Here is a 17,933-nt window from a genome sequence, read left to right on the forward strand (position 1 = left end):
CCCTTGTTGACATAAGACATTGAAGTATCGTTGTTTTTTTTCTTGTTATCATGCAAAAGAAACAAAATGAAAACACTGAACGCCACTAATTTTAACATAATGTGTGAAAATATGACAATTTTTAGTAAAAATAAAAAGCGTGCAAGTATGACAATTCAACGTAGTCAAACTAAGAATATTAAATAATCATAGTGTACATACTAATGTGAACTGGATAAATTTATGAGTCTGGTTAATTAAATCGCTCCATAACCCCTCTCAACCCGACAACAAACACGATCAACTTTATTCAACTATTAATGCACTAAACATATGTAAAACACGTGAACGAGACGTATTTATGAATTGAATAATTAAATCGGTCCAAAACATATCTTAATTCGATAACGAACACGATCTAACAGAATCGATTATTTATAATTAAATACTATATATAGATTACTTCCATATATCCATACCATAATCACGAAGACGATCAAAACAATCATATTTCCAATTTCAACAATTGAAGAACACACAAGACTTGAAGCTCTAAAATGGAAAAAGAAAGCCCAAGATAGTCAAAGCCCATTTGACGAGGTCAATGGCGCGGCACAAGAAGGGCTTCTCCTCCGGCCCCCATTTTTGTGTATCGAGAGCATCCATAGACTGTTACAGACGAGTAATGTAAGAAATTTGATCGTCTTCTCTGTTGGGATGAGGCTGATCTGAGTAAAATTCTCCAGCTTCATCATCCATTTACCGCGTTTCTGTTCAACTTCGTACAGGAAACTTATCAGTTCTCTTCTCACCTCCGAAATCCCACTCTCTTGCGCGATTAGCGCCCCTTTCTCTCTCTCTCTTGACACCGGATTTTACTCTCTCTCCTAACTCCAGTTGTGGGTTCCGCCAGATTTCCGATAATTCATCTGTCCCGAGATCCGGCGGTCTTCGGTAATTCTCGTGTTATTCTCTCCCGCGGCGCCGCATTATTGTCATTATTATTATTTTTTATAAGTGAAGTCTGTTTAGTTCTCCATCTCAGCTGGTTTTATGAAGTGGTGGATGATCTTTAGTTTTTATTTTTATTTTTTGTATCTTTCTTCTGAATGTTGCTGATGGGGTTGTTTAGAATTTATGAATTTGTTTCTGGGTCGTGTTGTTGGGTTGGGAAATGTGTGTTAGGTCTTCTGGGTGGTGATGAAAATGATCGTTTTTCTTTTGCGGAGAATTCATCGTCGTTATGGCAGTGGCATTTGGTGGTCATACGTTCGTTCTTTTCGTATTTGCTGGGATTGAACATGCTCTGCAGCATTCCTTTTCAGCTCATGTAGAAATCTTTGCTTCGTCATTTATTTAAAATTTTTCTGGGTTTGAGCGCTGCAGGTACGTACGTATATTCGAGAAATCGTTTATCGCGTTTCATACTGTAAATTTAATATTGTTCTGGTTTATACTGTAGAATTCTTCTGTGATTTTATGTCTGGTTTGATTTTTTCATGGTTAATGCATGTATAGGGCAACTGTGGACGTAGGATTTTATCAGGTGTTTTTAATGGTTCAAAAGTTTGTTTCATACTAAAGCGAACCCTAGAATTAAGAACTTTTTGACCATTTCAGACCACAATTGTATATTTTCTGCTAAAGATTTTGTGTCTGCAACTATTCTTACTGTCGTATCGGTATCTGAATTGTATATTTTCAGCTGAAGATTCTGCATCTGCAACTATTCTTACTGTTCTATTGGTATTTGATAATTGCAGTCAGTTATAACCTCATCTAGAGGGATTTGTTTCTTTATTTTTTCATTTATACAAATTCTTTTGTGTTATTACTATTTATTATTGTATGTTAAGTTACTAACGTGATGGGTTCTTCCCTCTCGTGTGCAGAGGATGAGTAGCCTGGTTGAGAGGCTTCGTGTTAGATCAGAACGAAGGCCAATTTATAATCTTGATGAGTCAGATGACGAATTTGATTATAAGCATAAAAAACCTGGCTCGTTGCAGGAGAATTTTGAAAAGTTAGTGAGAGATGACAAGGTTTGTTTTCTTTATTTACTTTTTTAATCAAGGCGTACATTTTCTGTCATGTTTCCATATGATGGTTAAATAAATAGTTTTACCTGCTTATTAGTTTTGTGTAAATTGAGCTTTTAAAGATCTCTCTTAATTTCATGTCAACTACCTGTGAGTGAGCCGGATGAAAATATGGCTGCTTTTAGAAACCATCCGTTTACGTAGTGCCAATAGTGAATAGCATAGACTTGTTCTATTTCATCCCCTATCATACCCCAACCCCATGCAGAATCACATTTTCTGTGTAGGTGGTACAAATTTACATTGAAGGGATGCTAACCTTTTAATAACCGTAAAAGAAAAAGAAAAGGAATATATTAAGTCCATTCTTATAAATCTCTGAAGCTTCCCCAAATTAGTAAGGACTTTATTAGAAAACCTGTGCAGTGAGATAAACGATATCTATTTGAATGAGGAACCTACAATAATGGTATGTTTATTTAAAATACTTTTTTAAGGGTTATTGAGGAGAGTTTTGAACGTTGATATTGTCAAGTGGAAACACAATTTAGTAGAATCCTCATTCAGAAGGGTTCTCATGCCTTCCTGTATCATTTACATTGCTATTGTAGATGATGTTATTCTGCTATAGCAATTGATATATTTTCTATTATGATTTCTAGTCTACTTATTGTAAGTCTATTTAATTTAGTTGTCTTTTCACTTCCCATGGTAGAAAGAAGATGCATGTCAAGCTTGTGGAGAAAGTGAGAGTCTTCTCTCTTGTGAAACCTGTACATATGCTTACCATCCTAAATGTCTACTTCCACCCTTGAAAGCTCCTCTACCGAGCAACTGGAGGTGCCCTGAATGTGTATGATTCCTTTTTCGGAACCTTGAGTAGTTTTTTGTGTAGACTTTGTTGTGGTGACTGCCAGTCAATTGTTTTTCCATCTATTTACATCTCACAGGTTAGTCCCCTAAGTGATATTGATAAGATATTGGACTGTGAAATGCGGCCTACTCTTGCTGGAGACAGTGATGCGTCAAAGCTTGGTTCAAAGCAAATTTTTGTGAAACAATATCTAGTAAAGTGGAAGGGGTTATCTTATCTACACTGCACATGGTAAACTGATTCTGTTCTGTTACGGCAAACCTTTTGGAGCTGCTGACTTATTTTATGTATTTTTTGGTAGATTGTTATCTATCTCTTAGTAGTAGTTTTACCTACATGCTTCCCTGATTTATGTCATATCTTTGATTCTGTTCCCTTTATTTTTAATCGTCAGGGTGCCTGAGAAAGAATTTGTAAAAGCCTTTAAGACTCATCCTCGCTTGAAGACTAAAGTAAACAATTTTCATAGGCAAATGGCATCTAACAACAATGCTGAGGAAGATTATGTTGCTATTCGCCCCGAATGGACAACAGTCGACCGGATTCTTGCTTGCAGGTTTACTCTTGTTTCCTTTGTAACTAAAACTTTCATCCGTTGGTGCCAATTGAAAGCAATTTTTTGTGATTCCTTTGAGGAAAAAAAGAGAGTTCCATGTTCGCATCACCATCAACCCATCATATCTTATATGTGGTGTAAAGAGACCAAGAAGTTGGATCTATTTTCCTATATGACGGTTCTCCTGATCATTACCCAACATCTTTTATGTTATTTCTCAAATTAAACATTGGAGTTCCTTATTTTTCTTTTTCTACAGAGTTCCTTTGATCATTATTTTTTGCTATGTTTTCTAATGCCCAGGTGCTGCGGGATGTTTTCTGTTCATTTGCATTTTTCGTTTTCATCATCAGATATTTTGTTTCTAAATCATTTTGCACATTATGTTTTTCTTTTTATTTTATTTTATTTTTAAATTTTCATGAGAAACCAAGCTTTTCATTGAGAAAATGAAAAAATAACTCATGTTACTCTCAAAACTAGGGTCTGTTTTTACTGACTAGTTAGCACTCAATTATTCAAGGAGCATCTAATTATTATGCCTTCCACATATTGTCCGTTGGTTTCAAGACAGTAGAAATTTTCTTTTGTTACTTGTTCAATTCAGTTATCCATGCCTTAGAAAAGTTTGCATGTACATAATAGGTTTAATCGAGTATTTTTTTCAAATAAATATATGTTGGCAGTCATGGTTTCTCTTGTATGGTTTTGAAGCACTTCAATGTAGATCACATGTATTGTATTGATGTTGTATGTATATTGCAATCAATTTTAGTTAGGGTGGTGGAAACTGATTGATGTGGATGCTATTTTTCAATGATGTAGGGAAAATGATGAAGAAAAAGAATATTTTGTGAAATATAAAGAACTTCCTTATGATGAATGTTATTGGGAATTTGAATCAGACATCTCTGCCTTTCAGCCCGAAATTGATAAATTCCATAAAATTCAGTCTAGATCCCGCAAGTCCTCTAATAAGAACAAAAGCAGCTATGGTGATATTGGCGAAGTAAAGAAAAAACAGAAAGAATTCCAACAATATGATAGTAGTCCTCAATTTCTTTCTGGAGGTACATAATTTAGTTCTACAGTTTCTAGTGCCGTACATTATATTTTTCCCACGACGATGTCATAAGCTGACTTTTTGGTGCAAATGAAGGAACATTACATCCATACCAGCTTGAAGGGTTAAATTTCTTACGTTTTTCTTGGTCCAAGCAAACACACGTGATACTTGCTGATGAGATGGGGCTTGGTGAGTTATTGATCCTAGCTGTAAAAAGGAGTGTAAAAAGAGGCACCATTTGACCTTTAACTTGAAGAGCCTTTTCTAATTGGTTACAGGAAAAACCATACAGAGTATTGCCTATTTAGCATCCCTTTACGAAGAGAATCTGTTGCCCCATTTGGTGGTTGCTCCACTTTCAACGCTTCGAAATTGGGAACGTGAATTTGCTACATGGGCTCCTCATATGAACGTTGTATGTATCTGTTGGTTATTAATTTATCATAATGTTGTTGGCTTGCAGTATGATAATATATTACATGCTGTAGGTTATGTATGTGGGCTCTGCCCAAGCTCGTGCAGTTATAAGAGAATATGAATTTTACTTCCCAAAGAATCATAAGAAGGTGAAGAAAAAGAAATCTGGCCAAATTGTTGGCGAAAGTAAGCAAGATAGAATCAAGTTTGATGTTCTGCTAACATCATATGAGATGATTAACTTTGATGTGGTAACACTGAAGTCTATAAAATGGCAATCCTTGGTAAGAATCTGCCGCAGTTTATCTTTATAATTAGTTCTTGATCTATGATGTTTATTTACTGCAAACTATGTGAAAATTTGAGGTATCATTAATTGTTTACTGACAATTTTTTTTTTCTTGTTGTTGATTTCTCTGCTAGATTATTGATGAAGGCCATCGGCTTAAGAATAAGGATTCAAAATTATTTTCTTCATTGAAACAGTTTTCAAGCAGTCATCGTGTACTCTTGACTGGAACTCCTCTTCAGGTACGTTTCAGATTATATTAGTGCATTTGAAGACCATAGGTCACTGACGGTTTTGACTTTCAGTCATGAAGTTTATTTAGTTTTAGATTTTTCATTGCATTTTGGCATAGCTTATATACCAGCAAATATAATTATTTATATTATTCTTTTGAGTGGAATTAAGATTGAGGTTGCAGTAACGACATAAATTGTGTTTCTATGTTAAACTACAAGTTATAGGTTACTGAGAAGTTTAAGTTATCATGGTTAACCAGAACGTCCTTCATATAATAAATTATTTCTTTCATCAAATAACAAAAATATCCTTCATAGGGAAAAAAAGTGGAGAAAGTTTGAACTATCAGCAAATGTTCCAACAATAATTCGAGCAAAGACCCTTGGGGTGGGCACAGGTGTCCCTGAGTATAGGGGAGTAAAGCTCCGACTCCTGGTTATCGAAAATAATTCGAGCGAAGATATATATATATATAAATAAATTATGGTCAGAACCTTTCTGGCTGTATATGTGGAGCAACGGAGATGTTGATCCTTACCCAACCTTTATCGGACAAAGATATTTACAAATTGTTTGAAATGCTAGCATAAAGTAGAGTAGCTAGAGCTGCCTCTATATGTTCGTATCACCAATGAAGAAGCTGCTTGTATTTAACATATTGATAGCAGTTGTCAAACGGAGAATAAAACGGAAGACTTAGCCATTCTATTTTTCATTCTATTGATGCTATCTGATTTTTCATTTTATTGATGCTGAATTTATTTTTCTGAATATGACGTAATGTTGAAAAAATGGTCCATTTATTGTTTTGATCTAATTGGACATTTTTGGGTGAAGGTTGCTTGTTATTGTTTCCTACCATTTTGATGTAATGTTGGGTTAATGGGGTAAATGGCTGCACTTTTCTCACTGTTACTCATGTTTGCGTTTCAGAATAATCTTGATGAACTTTTCATGCTTATGCACTTCCTTGACGCGGGGAAGGTTAGTAGGATGCTCCAATAAAATCAGATACAATTCATATGTTGGTTATAAATCATACAAACACGATCAATGGGATTTGATCACTTTGGATGCTTATGTTTTTCAGTTCGGAAGTCTTGAGGAGTTCCAGGAGGAGTTCAAAGATATTAATCAAGAGGAGCAAATCTTGAGGCTTCACAGAATGTTAGCTCCTCATCTCCTGAGGAGTAAGGTTCTTAAACCTTTTCTAGTGATATTGGCTGATTGTTTAGAGTGCCAATATTCATTTCTACCTATACTTTGATTTCCTTATGCCCCATATCTTTGCTTTGATCTAGGGAACATTATTTACTGCTATATTGTAATCCCATTATTTATCAGCATATTTTTTAGCATTTTACTATATACACTCATAGATACAGTTGCATTAGTTAAATGCTATCTTATAATTGTTTCTATACACTTACAAGTCTCCGTTCCTGTAGGCTTTTTTTTCTCTTTCTTGGATTTCTATCACAACTCGCATTTCCTTTCAGTAATGAATTTTGTTGTTTTTTTTTTTGTAAGGAATAGGGTATTTTGTTGTTGTTGTTGTAATGAATATTTTTGAGTTGTTAGTTTCACAGCACAAATGGAATATTTTTGTCTTCATTAGTTTGAAATTATTTTGTGTTAGAAGCGTTTTTTCCAATCTTTAATTTCTTTCAGGGCTCAAGAAAGATGTCATGAAGGACCTACCCCCTAAAAAAGAACTTATTTTGCGTGTCGAATTAAGTAGTAAGCAGAAAGAATATTACAAAGCCATTTTAACCCGAAACTATCAAATATTAACCCGCCGTGGTGGTGCGCAGGTAAGATTACAAGTTCACTGCTATAATTCTTTTCCTTTCTGTTTGAACCTTATAAGATTGTTGAGGTTTAAAACTTGTCTGTCAGATTTCTCTTATAAACGTTGTTATGGAACTGCGGAAGCTCTGTTGTCATCCTTACATGTTAGAAGGAGTTGAGCCAGATATAGAAGATGTGGAAGAAGCTTACAAGTAATTTTTCTACTCTGATCTTCAGCCTTTCATGTTAAATAGTTAGCTTGGCTAGTGGAAAGTTATGATTTTTGCAATATTCGTCTACATATTTACTATACGGAACGTTATTGTATGTTAACGAATAACAACGAGAGTCAGAACAAATGCTAGTTACTTATGGAATTCCAATTAGGTGCCTTTTTTTTCCATCAAAAAATAATTTTATACTACTGTATTTAACATGACAGACAGCTTTTGGAAACTTCTGGGAAGCTGAATTTATTGGATAAGATGATGGTGAGACTCAAAGAACAAGGTCATAGAGTTCTCATATATTCACAGTTTCAACACATGTTGGACTTGCTGGAAGATTATTGCGCTTACAAGGTATGGATATATCTTTATTTAAGATAACAAAAGCTGCCTTATAAAAAAATCAGTAGCTATTCTCATTGAAAAGTAAGGCAGAAGCTGCAATGCTTTTGAGTGGATAAAAGTCTGATTAGTATGATCACTTTATGGGACAGAAATGGCAGTACGAAAGGATCGATGGCAAGGTTTGTGGTGCTGAAAGACAAATTCGAATAGATCGATTTAATGTCAAGAATTCCACCAGATTTTGTTTTCTGCTTTCTACAAGAGCTGGGGGCCTGGGAATAAATCTTGCAACTGCTGACACAGTTATCATATATGACAGGTGGGACAACATTCTCATTTTATATTTGTAGTTCTCTTTTATATTTTATGGGAAATATCTGAGATGTGGTATTACTGTAGTATTTTAGTAGAATAATAGTTGTACTCACCTATTACCCGAGGTGAGTGCTTGGCTGCACTCCAAAATGACTGATCAATGTAACCATAGTTTATCATTGGCTTGGACTAAATAAAACATGCCTCATTCTGGATTGATCGTTATTGATAGATGATGTCAAATTAATAACAAGGATGATTAACATGACAGTGCATTTGGTTATTACTGAACGGTGAAAATTTTTTCTAGGTTTCTGATGAGTTATTATGTGTTACTCAACCAGCTTATAATTTTCCATTCCATAAGTTATTAAGTTCTATTAATCGGTAGTATTCTACTCCTGTCTATCTGTAGTGATTGGAATCCCCATGCTGATCTACAGGCTATGGCTAGAGCTCACCGACTTGGGCAAACTAACAAGGTTTTGAATATTCTCTTTGGGAGTGTTTTGCATCTTGTAGCAGTTGATTACTGTTTTTTCATGGTGCTTGGTTTGATGTCGCAGGTAATGATTTATAGGCTAGTAACACGAGGAACTATTGAAGAAAGGATGATGCAAATGACAAAGAAGAAGATGGTGTTAGAGCATTTGGTTGTTGGAAGGCTGAAGGCTCAGAACATTAATCAGGTATACATATTCTCTAATATGTGCAGTTTTATTATCTAGTAGCATGCTGATCCTTGTTGTTGAATTCATACGTGGTGCATTGCTATTAAAAAGTGAATTTGTATCTCAATCACCAATAACAAATCTGAATGCGGACGTGAGAAAGGTTCCCAAACCGAAGCTAGCTAAGGATTTCCATAGCAATTATTGAAGAGAATAATTATAAAAATAGATTACAGAAAAGGATGGCAAGTTGAATGATTAAAATTACTGTAATTACAAACTTTTTTTGATGTTATACATCATACAGACTCTTAAATTTAGTTAAACTTTCCAACGTTCTGAAATTTTTATCCTCCACTACACTTCTGCGACTCTCTACTCGAATGTCACATATGAGGGCCCTTATCATATTTCCCTAAAGGGCTTCATACTGCACTTTTGGTCACACAGAAGCTGTAAGACAGCTTATCTTCTGTCCTTTTGGGACACATTAGTTCACACCACCAAAGCACCCAAGAAACTTGGCCCAACCCTTGAAGCAAAAGAACCCAAAAGAAAAGGGGAGATTGATCTTCCATTGACTGGGTGTACGTACACACCAGTTGGGGGATAAACAAATATTACGGTGATGTTTCCTTTTAAGTTTTCTCTACTTTATTAAACCACCAGGGGCTGTTGTCTATAGGAATACTTCAATTTTCTTGCTAGGTTTAGGGCTCATTTGAAAGTATTTTTCTGTTTTGTTTTCAGAATTGTTTGTAAAAACTGTGATGATGTTAAATGTTATTCTGCTCATTGGAATCACTATTCAAACTCTGGGGGTACGTTGGGAAGGGGGGGAATCTCCATGAGTATTGGACTGAACATTTTGTCTATCTCATTTCAATTCAGGAAGAGCTAGATGATATTATCCGGTATGGCTCAAAGGAATTATTTGCTGACGAGAATGATGAAGCAGGAAAATCTCGGCAAATTCATTATGATGATGCTGCCATAGATAGGTAACTTTTTTCTGCTTTAATTTAAACAATACCTATTTTTACACATGCTATTAGTTCTTATACTTATAATTTAACACAGATTGCTGGATCGTGATCAAGTTAGAGATGAAGAAGCAACCATCGATGATGAAGAGGATGATGAATTTCTGAAGGCCTTTAAGGTTTTATTTACATTAATTATTTTATTGTGCAGTCTTAAAGATTCGGTAGTTGACCTGCATATTTATTCTCTATATATTTAAAATCCCTATGGTTTCCAATGGTGTATTCCATTCCAATTTTCTGTCCCTCTCTCCCTCCTTATGGTTTTCCCCCTATCCTATGGTGTTCCAATTTACTCTCTTTTGGAATATGGGTTGGTGGCTGGGAATTACCAAACAGGGCGAACAACGTTCTCATTGCAGCACATATAGGAACATGAAAAGAGGTCTACAAGGATGAATATTCTGAAGTTACTAAATGCTTGTTTATGGATTGTTGTTGCTTGCTATTGTATGGTCTATTACCTCTACTGGACGTGTTGTTTTCCCAGAGCTGAAACTATATTTGATCCTTTTTTGGTGGCAGCATGTGCTACCATTGTTAGATTGATGTATTCTGTTATTACTGCACTTCAGATTACAGTATTTATTTTAAATTTATGGAGCAAGCATGCCATTGCTTAAATTGGGAAGGAGAAGCATCACATTTTATCCATCCTTTTATTGACCCGCAGGATTTTCTAGTTAATGGGTGTTTGACATGTCTTTTAAAATAGTTATGGATGACCAAAAGTGCTTTTTTAAAAATTGATAGGTTTTAGTTAAAATTTTAAAGAGGGGTACAAGTGCTTTCTACTAATTAAAAATATTTTTTAATAATCAAAAGTGGTTCAAAAAATTCTAAAAGCTTACACTTAAAGTACTTTTAGAGGAAGCATTTAACTAATTTCTTCCAAAAAGTGCTTGTATAATAAGCACTTAGTTTATTTATTTATTATTATTATTATTATTATTTTAAAGGCATGTCAAACACTGATATATGTGGGTTGCCCACGGTTAAAACTTGAATTTCCACAGTAATTGTTTTTACATACCAGATTCTTACATCATTTTGTGAGTGATGCAGATCTAATTATATGCTGTAGGTGGCAAATTTTGAATATATTGATGAGGTGGAGGCTGCAGCTGAAGAGGCAGCAAAAAGGGCATCCATGGAAAGTAAGCCTGTTGCAAGCAACTTGGAAAGAGCCAGCTATTGGGAAGAGTTGTTGAAGGACAAATATGAAGAGCATAAGGTTGAAGAGTTTAAAACTTTGGGTAAAGGAAAGAGGAGCCGTAAGCAGGTCAGTCATCAATGACGTTATTATTGCGTATGTAGTATATTTGATGCAATTGCTACTAGTAGTGCCACCTTCTTCGAGTTTTGAATTTACAGTTCTTCGAGTTTTGAATTTACCGTTTTTCTTTCTCCAGATGTAGTTTCCCTAAGGTATGTCTGTTGGTTTCCTTTATTCTGCTTCGTTAGTAGTGTATTTGTATTGTGTTATTAGAAATTCATTGAGGAGAAAAATTGTGAGCTAGATGAGGACTCGAACATAGTTAGCGTTAATTCTCCTTTGTGGGTAACTCCAATGGTTTTTTAAATGACTTATTCTTCTGTTATATACGAGTTCTGGAGCTCTCATGATATCTATAACTTTTCTCTTAGGTTCTTCCAGTTAAAAAAAAAGAAAGAAAGTTCCTTTAAAAGAGAACTCAGTCATAGCTGAGCTCTTTCCTCCCCACTTGGAATTGATTTTCAGTCTCTGTGTGTGTGTGTCTGAGAAACACTCAGTAGCTGTTTATTGAAATATATAAAAGCATAACTGCTAGGTTCCATTTAACTTCTTTGAAATTCAGATTTTCGTCAGTTTGGTTCAAATAGTCAAGGGATTCCTGATTGAAGTTTGGGTGATTTGAACTTTGAAATCCATTTAGATGGTATCTGTTGAAGAAGATGACCTTGCTGGACTAGAAGATGTGAGCTCCGAGGGCGAGGATGATAACTATGAAGCTGAAGCTGATTTGACTGATGGTGAAACACATTCTTCTGGTATTCCTTCTGGGAGAAAGCCTTATCGGAAGAAATCCCGTGGTATAGTTTTTATCTGCACCCTTTGACTCTGTATGATTATATTAATCATCTCTTATTTCATTGTTCTCAACTTTTCATGGTTTGGTTTCCAGTGGATAGCACTGAGCCACTTCCATTGATGGAAGGGGAAGGAAGAGCGTTCAGAGTTCTTGGTTTCAACCAAAATCAAAGGGCTGCGTTTGTGCAAATTTTAATGAGGTTCTTGCAAACTTTTGTGCTTTATTTTTATTTTCACTGCCCCTGCTTCCCATTTTATGTTTAAACTGGTTTTGTGCCTACTTTCTTGTGCCTGCAAGTGCGACTGTACCAATATTCTCATTTTCAGTATTTCTATGCTATTTACAGTTATTTACTTTATACAGGTTTGGGGTTGGGGATTTTGACTGGAAGGAGTTTACTTCTCGTATGAAGCAGAAGACTTATGAAGAAATAAAGGAGTAAGTGATATGGAAATTGCTCTCAGAAAGTTCTTTACTCTTTTCCTCAGGAAAATGTGGAAATTTGTATTAATAGGACTTTCACCACACACCAATGTACACATATTCTCAATCTCTCGGATGTTGGCCTAGCTTTACCTATCATTGGATAATCTTGAGTTTTACATTTCTTTTGCTGTAACAATTTGATAAGTTTATATTGCTCAAACAAAATAAATGCTATTAAAATGATAGGTGGCCTTTATCCATGAGACTTTGGGACTTATTATATGAGAAAAAAACTGGAAAGAGAGGCGAGTGCAAGTGGGTTTCTGTGAAAATGTTCCTTTTTATGGATGTTTGATGTGTTGATTTACGATCACTACTTTTTGCTCAGATATGGGACACTTTTCTTATCTCACATTGCTGAAGATATTACTGACTCCCCCAACTTTTCAGGTATTGTATCCTTAACACAGTGAGTGTGTTGTGTGTAAGAAAACCGAACTTCCATTAAGATAGAATGGGTAACCAGAAGTTAAATAGTTCTTGAGATATACAAAAGAATATAAATATGCCCTAGCTATTAGTAAAAAAAGGGTGATATTTGGAATCTCAACAGTAATGCAGACCGAAAATGAAGCTTTAACATGCATAAGACTGGGTGTCTAACTCACAAGGTTTTTTTGGTAATTACAGTCTAAAGATGCTTATACGCGATTGGAAAGCTGTCCTTCATTAGTTTTTTGAGTGGCAGGGGCTTTCTATCGCCCTGCCCTTAGGCTGTTCTTTTCTCCTCAATATACGAATTCTGTTTCCTATAAATAAAAAAAAAAAAAAAGGAAAAGGGAAAAACATGCATAGGACTTCATATCTCTAGCATCCTTAATGCTTCATCTTAGTACTGCTGTTTCTGCCTTTTAATTCTTTATGGAATACTAATATTTTGATATTCTATGTGATGGCCCGTTTAGATGGCGTTCCTAAAGAAGGACTCAGAATACAAGATGTGCTGGTCAGAATTGCAGTTTTACTCTTGATAAGAGATAAAGTAAGCTATAATTATGTTTACTTTCCTATTTTATTGTTATAATTCCTTGTATTTAGCATGAAGCTTCTTCGGGTGTCTATTTTACAAATTATGGACTATCTAGGGGATTTCACTTTTCTATGGATGGAAATGCAGCTCAAATGCTTTGCAGTCATCTTTTCAAGGGGAAAGAAAAAAAACTATAGATTAAAGATATAAAATAAACACTGTGGGGGAGTATCTGGCTGGAAAAGATCAGCTTAGCTTTTACTAGAAAGGGAAAAGATTGGTGGGGGATGAGTAAATTAGCAAATGGGATTAGTACATTGATAGTTTATTTAGAAACTATAATTACATAAAAAGATTGAATGGTATAAAATTTACACTTTTGTCATGAAACAACCTCATTTAGGATGGTACCCATCACCCCATTTACTAATATATCCTTTTGTATCTCACTTCAATATTAATTAATTTTAAAAATACAAAATTGGCTACTTGGGAGGTTACATTTTAAATCCCTTAAATTTTGCCTAATTTGACTTTCCAAAAGTGAAAAATATCAAATCCCCAAAATCCTCCATTATTGAAAAAATTCGAAAACCTCATTCCTCCGATTTTTCTTCTTCTTCTATCGTTCTGTTTCCGTCCATTCCTTCATCTCCGGCCGCCGTCTGCGTTCCTTCGTCTCCGGCCGCCGTCTCCGTTCTTCTTCGTCGTCGAAACTCCGTCTAGGTTCTCTTTCGTTTCCGGCCGCTCGTCCATTGTTTCCGTCCGTTTATCCCGAGGTTTCTTTTTTGTCGCCGGCCGCCCATCGATCATTCCAGCCCTCCGTTTATCCCGGCCATTGTCTAGTCGCCGACCGGAAGGTTTGTAGATTATTTGCTTTCTTTGTTAATTGTAGATGGATATAGTCGTATATACTTTATAGGTTATATCTTTATATAAGTGTATGTTATAATGGCTATAGTTTATATCACCATTGTTAAGTGTATGTTGCTTAAGTTTATAGCCGGATATAGTTTATATTTACATATAACTGAAAATGTAGTCGGATATAGTTTATATTTACATATAACCGAAAATGTAGTTAGATATAGTTTATATATATATATATATATATATTTCTATATAAGTAGAAATAAATAATTTAATAAATTATTTCTATGTAATAAATTTCATTCTTTAGTAGAATATATTAAGGAGTAAATTAGGGAATTATGAGAATAATTGATTTAGGTCCCACATTAATTTAATGTTTACAAAATCAAATTTGGAATATTAATCTTTTGCATTTAAATAAAAGACAAATTATAATAAATATAAATGTCATAAATACAAATTATAATAAATATAAATGTCATAAATAAGGTCAAATTTGGCATTTGAAAAAGCTTTTAAATCCAGAAACCTAATGTAAAATTTGTAAACATTGGAACATTTGTGAAAATAAATTTGCAAAATAGTTTATCCAAGACATTATCTCCTAGGGGTATATGATATTTTTAATGTTCTTGTATGACCATTAAAATTTTGTTGATCGTTTGTAATCAACAAAAATTGGGGAGAATTCTTGAATGATTCCTTGTGGTTTAATGTTCTTGAAAAATTTATTTTGGAGTTTGAGGGTTTAACTTCCTAGGGGTATATGACATTTTTGTTATTGATTTTGTAGTAATCTTTTCGTAAATTTTCTGCCAATGCATGTTTACTCATGAGATTATTTCTGAGGTATCTTTTTGCTGGAATTATAGGCGAAATTTGCCCCAGACAATCCGAGTGCTCCACTTTTTACAGATGACATTTTATTTCGATACCAAGGATTAAAAGGTGGAAAACATTGGAAGGAAGAACATGATAGATTGTTGCTGCTTGCTGTTCTGAAGTATGGATTTTAAAAAATTTGCTTCTACTATATGGTTATATTTCTGCTGTGGTAAAGGGTTATATACAAATACATAGGTTTTCACAAATATCTGATAGATTTTCTACTCAAAATAAAAATTTTAAATCCTCTATCTGGCATGGGGAGGTTGGAATACGTTACTATAATTTTGACATGTGTGCATGTAGTCACAGATGAAGATGCTTACAGCACCTACTACCCTCTTGCATGTCAAGTATTGATTACTATTATTAGGTGGTTTATTTAATAGGCATATAATCATGAGAGTTGATGGTAGATTTTTTTTTTCTCTTTTCAAAGATTTGATTTCCATTACTTAATATCCTCTAATCTTCAAATCCTGAAGGCATGGCTATGGTAGATGGCAAGCGATTGTTGATGACAAGGACCTCAAGATTCAAGAGTTGATTTGTCTGGAGTTGAATCTTCCCGTCATAAACCTACCTGTCCCCGGACAAACCGGTTCTCTTGCCCAGAATGGTGGAAACACATCAAACACTGAAGCAACTGCAAGCGAGTCAAGAGAAAAGGAAAATGGTGGTGGAAATGATGCTGCATCTGATGCGCAGGGAGGAACTGACACTGCCAACCAATCCCAGTTATATCAAGATTCATCTATCTTTTATCATTTTAGAGATATGCAGAGGAGGCAGGTTGAGTTCATCAAGAAAAGAGTGCTCCTCTTGGAAAAAGGGCTGAATGCAGAGTACCAGAAAGAGTACTTCGTAAGTTCTAAACTTCAAGGAACTAGTCTGGTTGTCAAAATTATGTCTCATACCAGCAGTGGAAAAGATGCACCACATTGGATGCGTGTTATATAGTGAAGATTCAATTTCCCTTAAGTTCATTTCTTTCTTTCTTTTTCGCTCCTCTCTCCTCCCAGGGTGACACGAAGGCAAATGAAATGACAAGTGAAGATATTGATAATGAATCCAAGGTTTCAAATGTGCCAGGTCCTAGCTCTGTGGAGACTGATATTCAAAAGATGGATCAGTTGCCTCAAGTAGATCCAATTTGTAAGCCTCTTCTCTTAAATAATTCCTTGCTTCAGAATAGCATGCCTAAACTTGGTTACGATACAGTAGTTGAAGAATTATCTATATACGTAACACAGTAGTGAAGAACTTTTTTCTATAAACCCTTTTGAAAGAAATTTTAATCGGGTCCAATATTTGATTGCATTTTCAATTTAACTTTGCAACCAAATACTACGAATGTTTTGGAAGTAATTTTAATCGACCAAAAATGCTTTTTCACCGTTTCAAAATTATGACTCACACTACTTGCGTCTTCAAGAAAAACGTCATGTGGAAAGTTTTTTTTGGTAGATTTGATACGAATGGGTGGATCTTGGTTTGTTTTTTGTTTAGGTCAATTCTGCTTTCTGTGCAACTATTTAGGAATAAATTGAGTTTATCCACTGAATTTGATGTGCTTGCTGAGGATGTTTCTGGTTGTAGCTAAAATCCTAGATTCTTTGGTAATAGACTTTAGGGTGGAAAATGAGCATGGTTGAAACAATCCTTTGTAGGACCAAATTAAACCATCTTTTGAACCCTTGTCAAAAAATCCCAGATTTTCCTTGGTAACAGAATTTTGGTGAACTGTATTTTGCTTGTGCAGCTTCAGAAGAAAATTCTGCTGCTTTTGATGACAATCCTGATAGATTGGAATTAAGCCGGCTTTACAACGAGGTAATCCCTTTTGTTTCTAAAAATTGATTAGACCGTGTTCTTCAGCTATGAACTTCTCTTCATGAACACCGGTTTCGACTTTTTTCATGCATCATCTGTTTTTCTTACAGATGTGCAAGGTTGTGGATGTAAATTGCAGAGAGCTGGTGCATGCTCCCTCTGGGAGCCACCATGTCGCTTCTGACTTGAAAAATAACCTCCTCCCTCTTGAGAAGATTTTCGAAGACGTGAACCGAATCTTTTCTCCACAGCCGAACCCCACTGAAGAACAACCAACATCGGATTCTGGTCCGCAACTTGCACATGGTGAATCACCGAACAATAGAGCATCATCAGTTGCAGATTCAGGGAGCGAAAGGGCTGCCGTTGCCACAAACATGGAGGTAGATTCTGCAACAGAATCCAAACCTCAAAAAGAAAGCGACAAGTTGATGCAGGTAGACCTCAGTCCCGCAGAAGAAAAACCTGAGCCATCTGCTCATGTTCCAGCTTCTGAAGATCCATGCCTCGCTCAGCCGGAATGCACACCTCTACCAGATAAAACTAGCATCTACGAAATGGAAGTTGAGGCAAGCAAGGACACCGCTGCACCAGAAGAACACAACGGGGAAGGTAAGTCGGGGGTGATCGTGTTAGACGACTAGAGAATACAAGCAAATTCACCCATAGTTTCTCTTTTGATTTCACCTAATGTAAGAATTATAACATACATTGTAAAAGGAAAGAAAAGGGTTAATAATACGGACTCCCATTTGGCTGTTTAAGGCAAGTTTTCTACCATGTTGGTAATTTGTATCCACCTGCGAGAGCTTGAATTTTATAGTGAAAGTTGAGAATAAAGTTGAGAATTTATCAAGGAGATACGAATCTAACAGATACCTTATCTATTAAGTTATGTTCGGATTGAGATATAAATCAACTTTATATAATTATATTTACACATATTTTTGGATTGAGATATAATC

The 17,933-nt window shown here is 35.2% G+C and overlaps 1 protein-coding gene across 1 annotated transcript; it reads left to right on the forward strand.

Moving 5' to 3' along the window:
* The first annotated feature begins 620 nt into the window (after positions 1-620).
* On the forward strand, positions 621-17,732 carry PKL (chromatin remodeling factor CHD3 (PICKLE)). The gene is made up of 31 exons (XM_022281549.2): positions 621-933; positions 1,872-2,021; positions 2,734-2,871; positions 2,969-3,123; positions 3,287-3,448; positions 4,274-4,518; positions 4,608-4,703; positions 4,793-4,929; positions 5,003-5,215; positions 5,355-5,462; positions 6,391-6,441; positions 6,548-6,647; positions 7,129-7,271; positions 7,357-7,460; positions 7,691-7,829; positions 7,970-8,139; positions 8,551-8,617; positions 8,702-8,824; positions 9,698-9,807; positions 9,887-9,968; positions 10,934-11,131; positions 11,766-11,922; positions 12,015-12,120; positions 12,285-12,359; positions 12,736-12,797; positions 13,313-13,389; positions 15,123-15,253; positions 15,621-15,999; positions 16,158-16,290; positions 16,898-16,968; positions 17,079-17,732. The coding sequence occupies exons 2-31, from the start codon at positions 1,875-1,877 to the stop codon at positions 17,610-17,612; spliced, it is 4,413 nt and encodes a 1,470-aa protein (XP_022137241.2). The 5' UTR covers positions 621-933; positions 1,872-1,874; the 3' UTR covers positions 17,613-17,732.
* The last annotated feature ends 201 nt before the right edge of the window (positions 17,733-17,933 follow it).

Source organism: Momordica charantia (assembly GCF_013281855.1).
Source record: "Momordica charantia cultivar OHB3-1 chromosome 11 unlocalized genomic scaffold, Mcharantia_2.0 BLBB01000011.1, whole genome shotgun sequence".
Lineage (NCBI taxonomy): Eukaryota > Viridiplantae > Streptophyta > Magnoliopsida > Cucurbitales > Cucurbitaceae > Momordica > Momordica charantia.

Coding starts and splice junctions, on each gene's coding strand:
- PKL (XM_022281549.2), top strand. CDS start 1,875: ATGAGTAGCCTGGTTGAGAGGCTTCGTGTTAGATCAGAACGAAGGCCA. Junction 5,216..5,354: donor CTATAAAATGGCAATCCTTG/GTAAGAATCTGC, acceptor TTTCTCTGCTAG/ATTATTGATGAAGGCCATCG. Junction 12,121..12,284: donor TTTGTGCAAATTTTAATGAG/GTTCTTGCAAAC, acceptor TACTTTATACAG/GTTTGGGGTTGGGGATTTTG.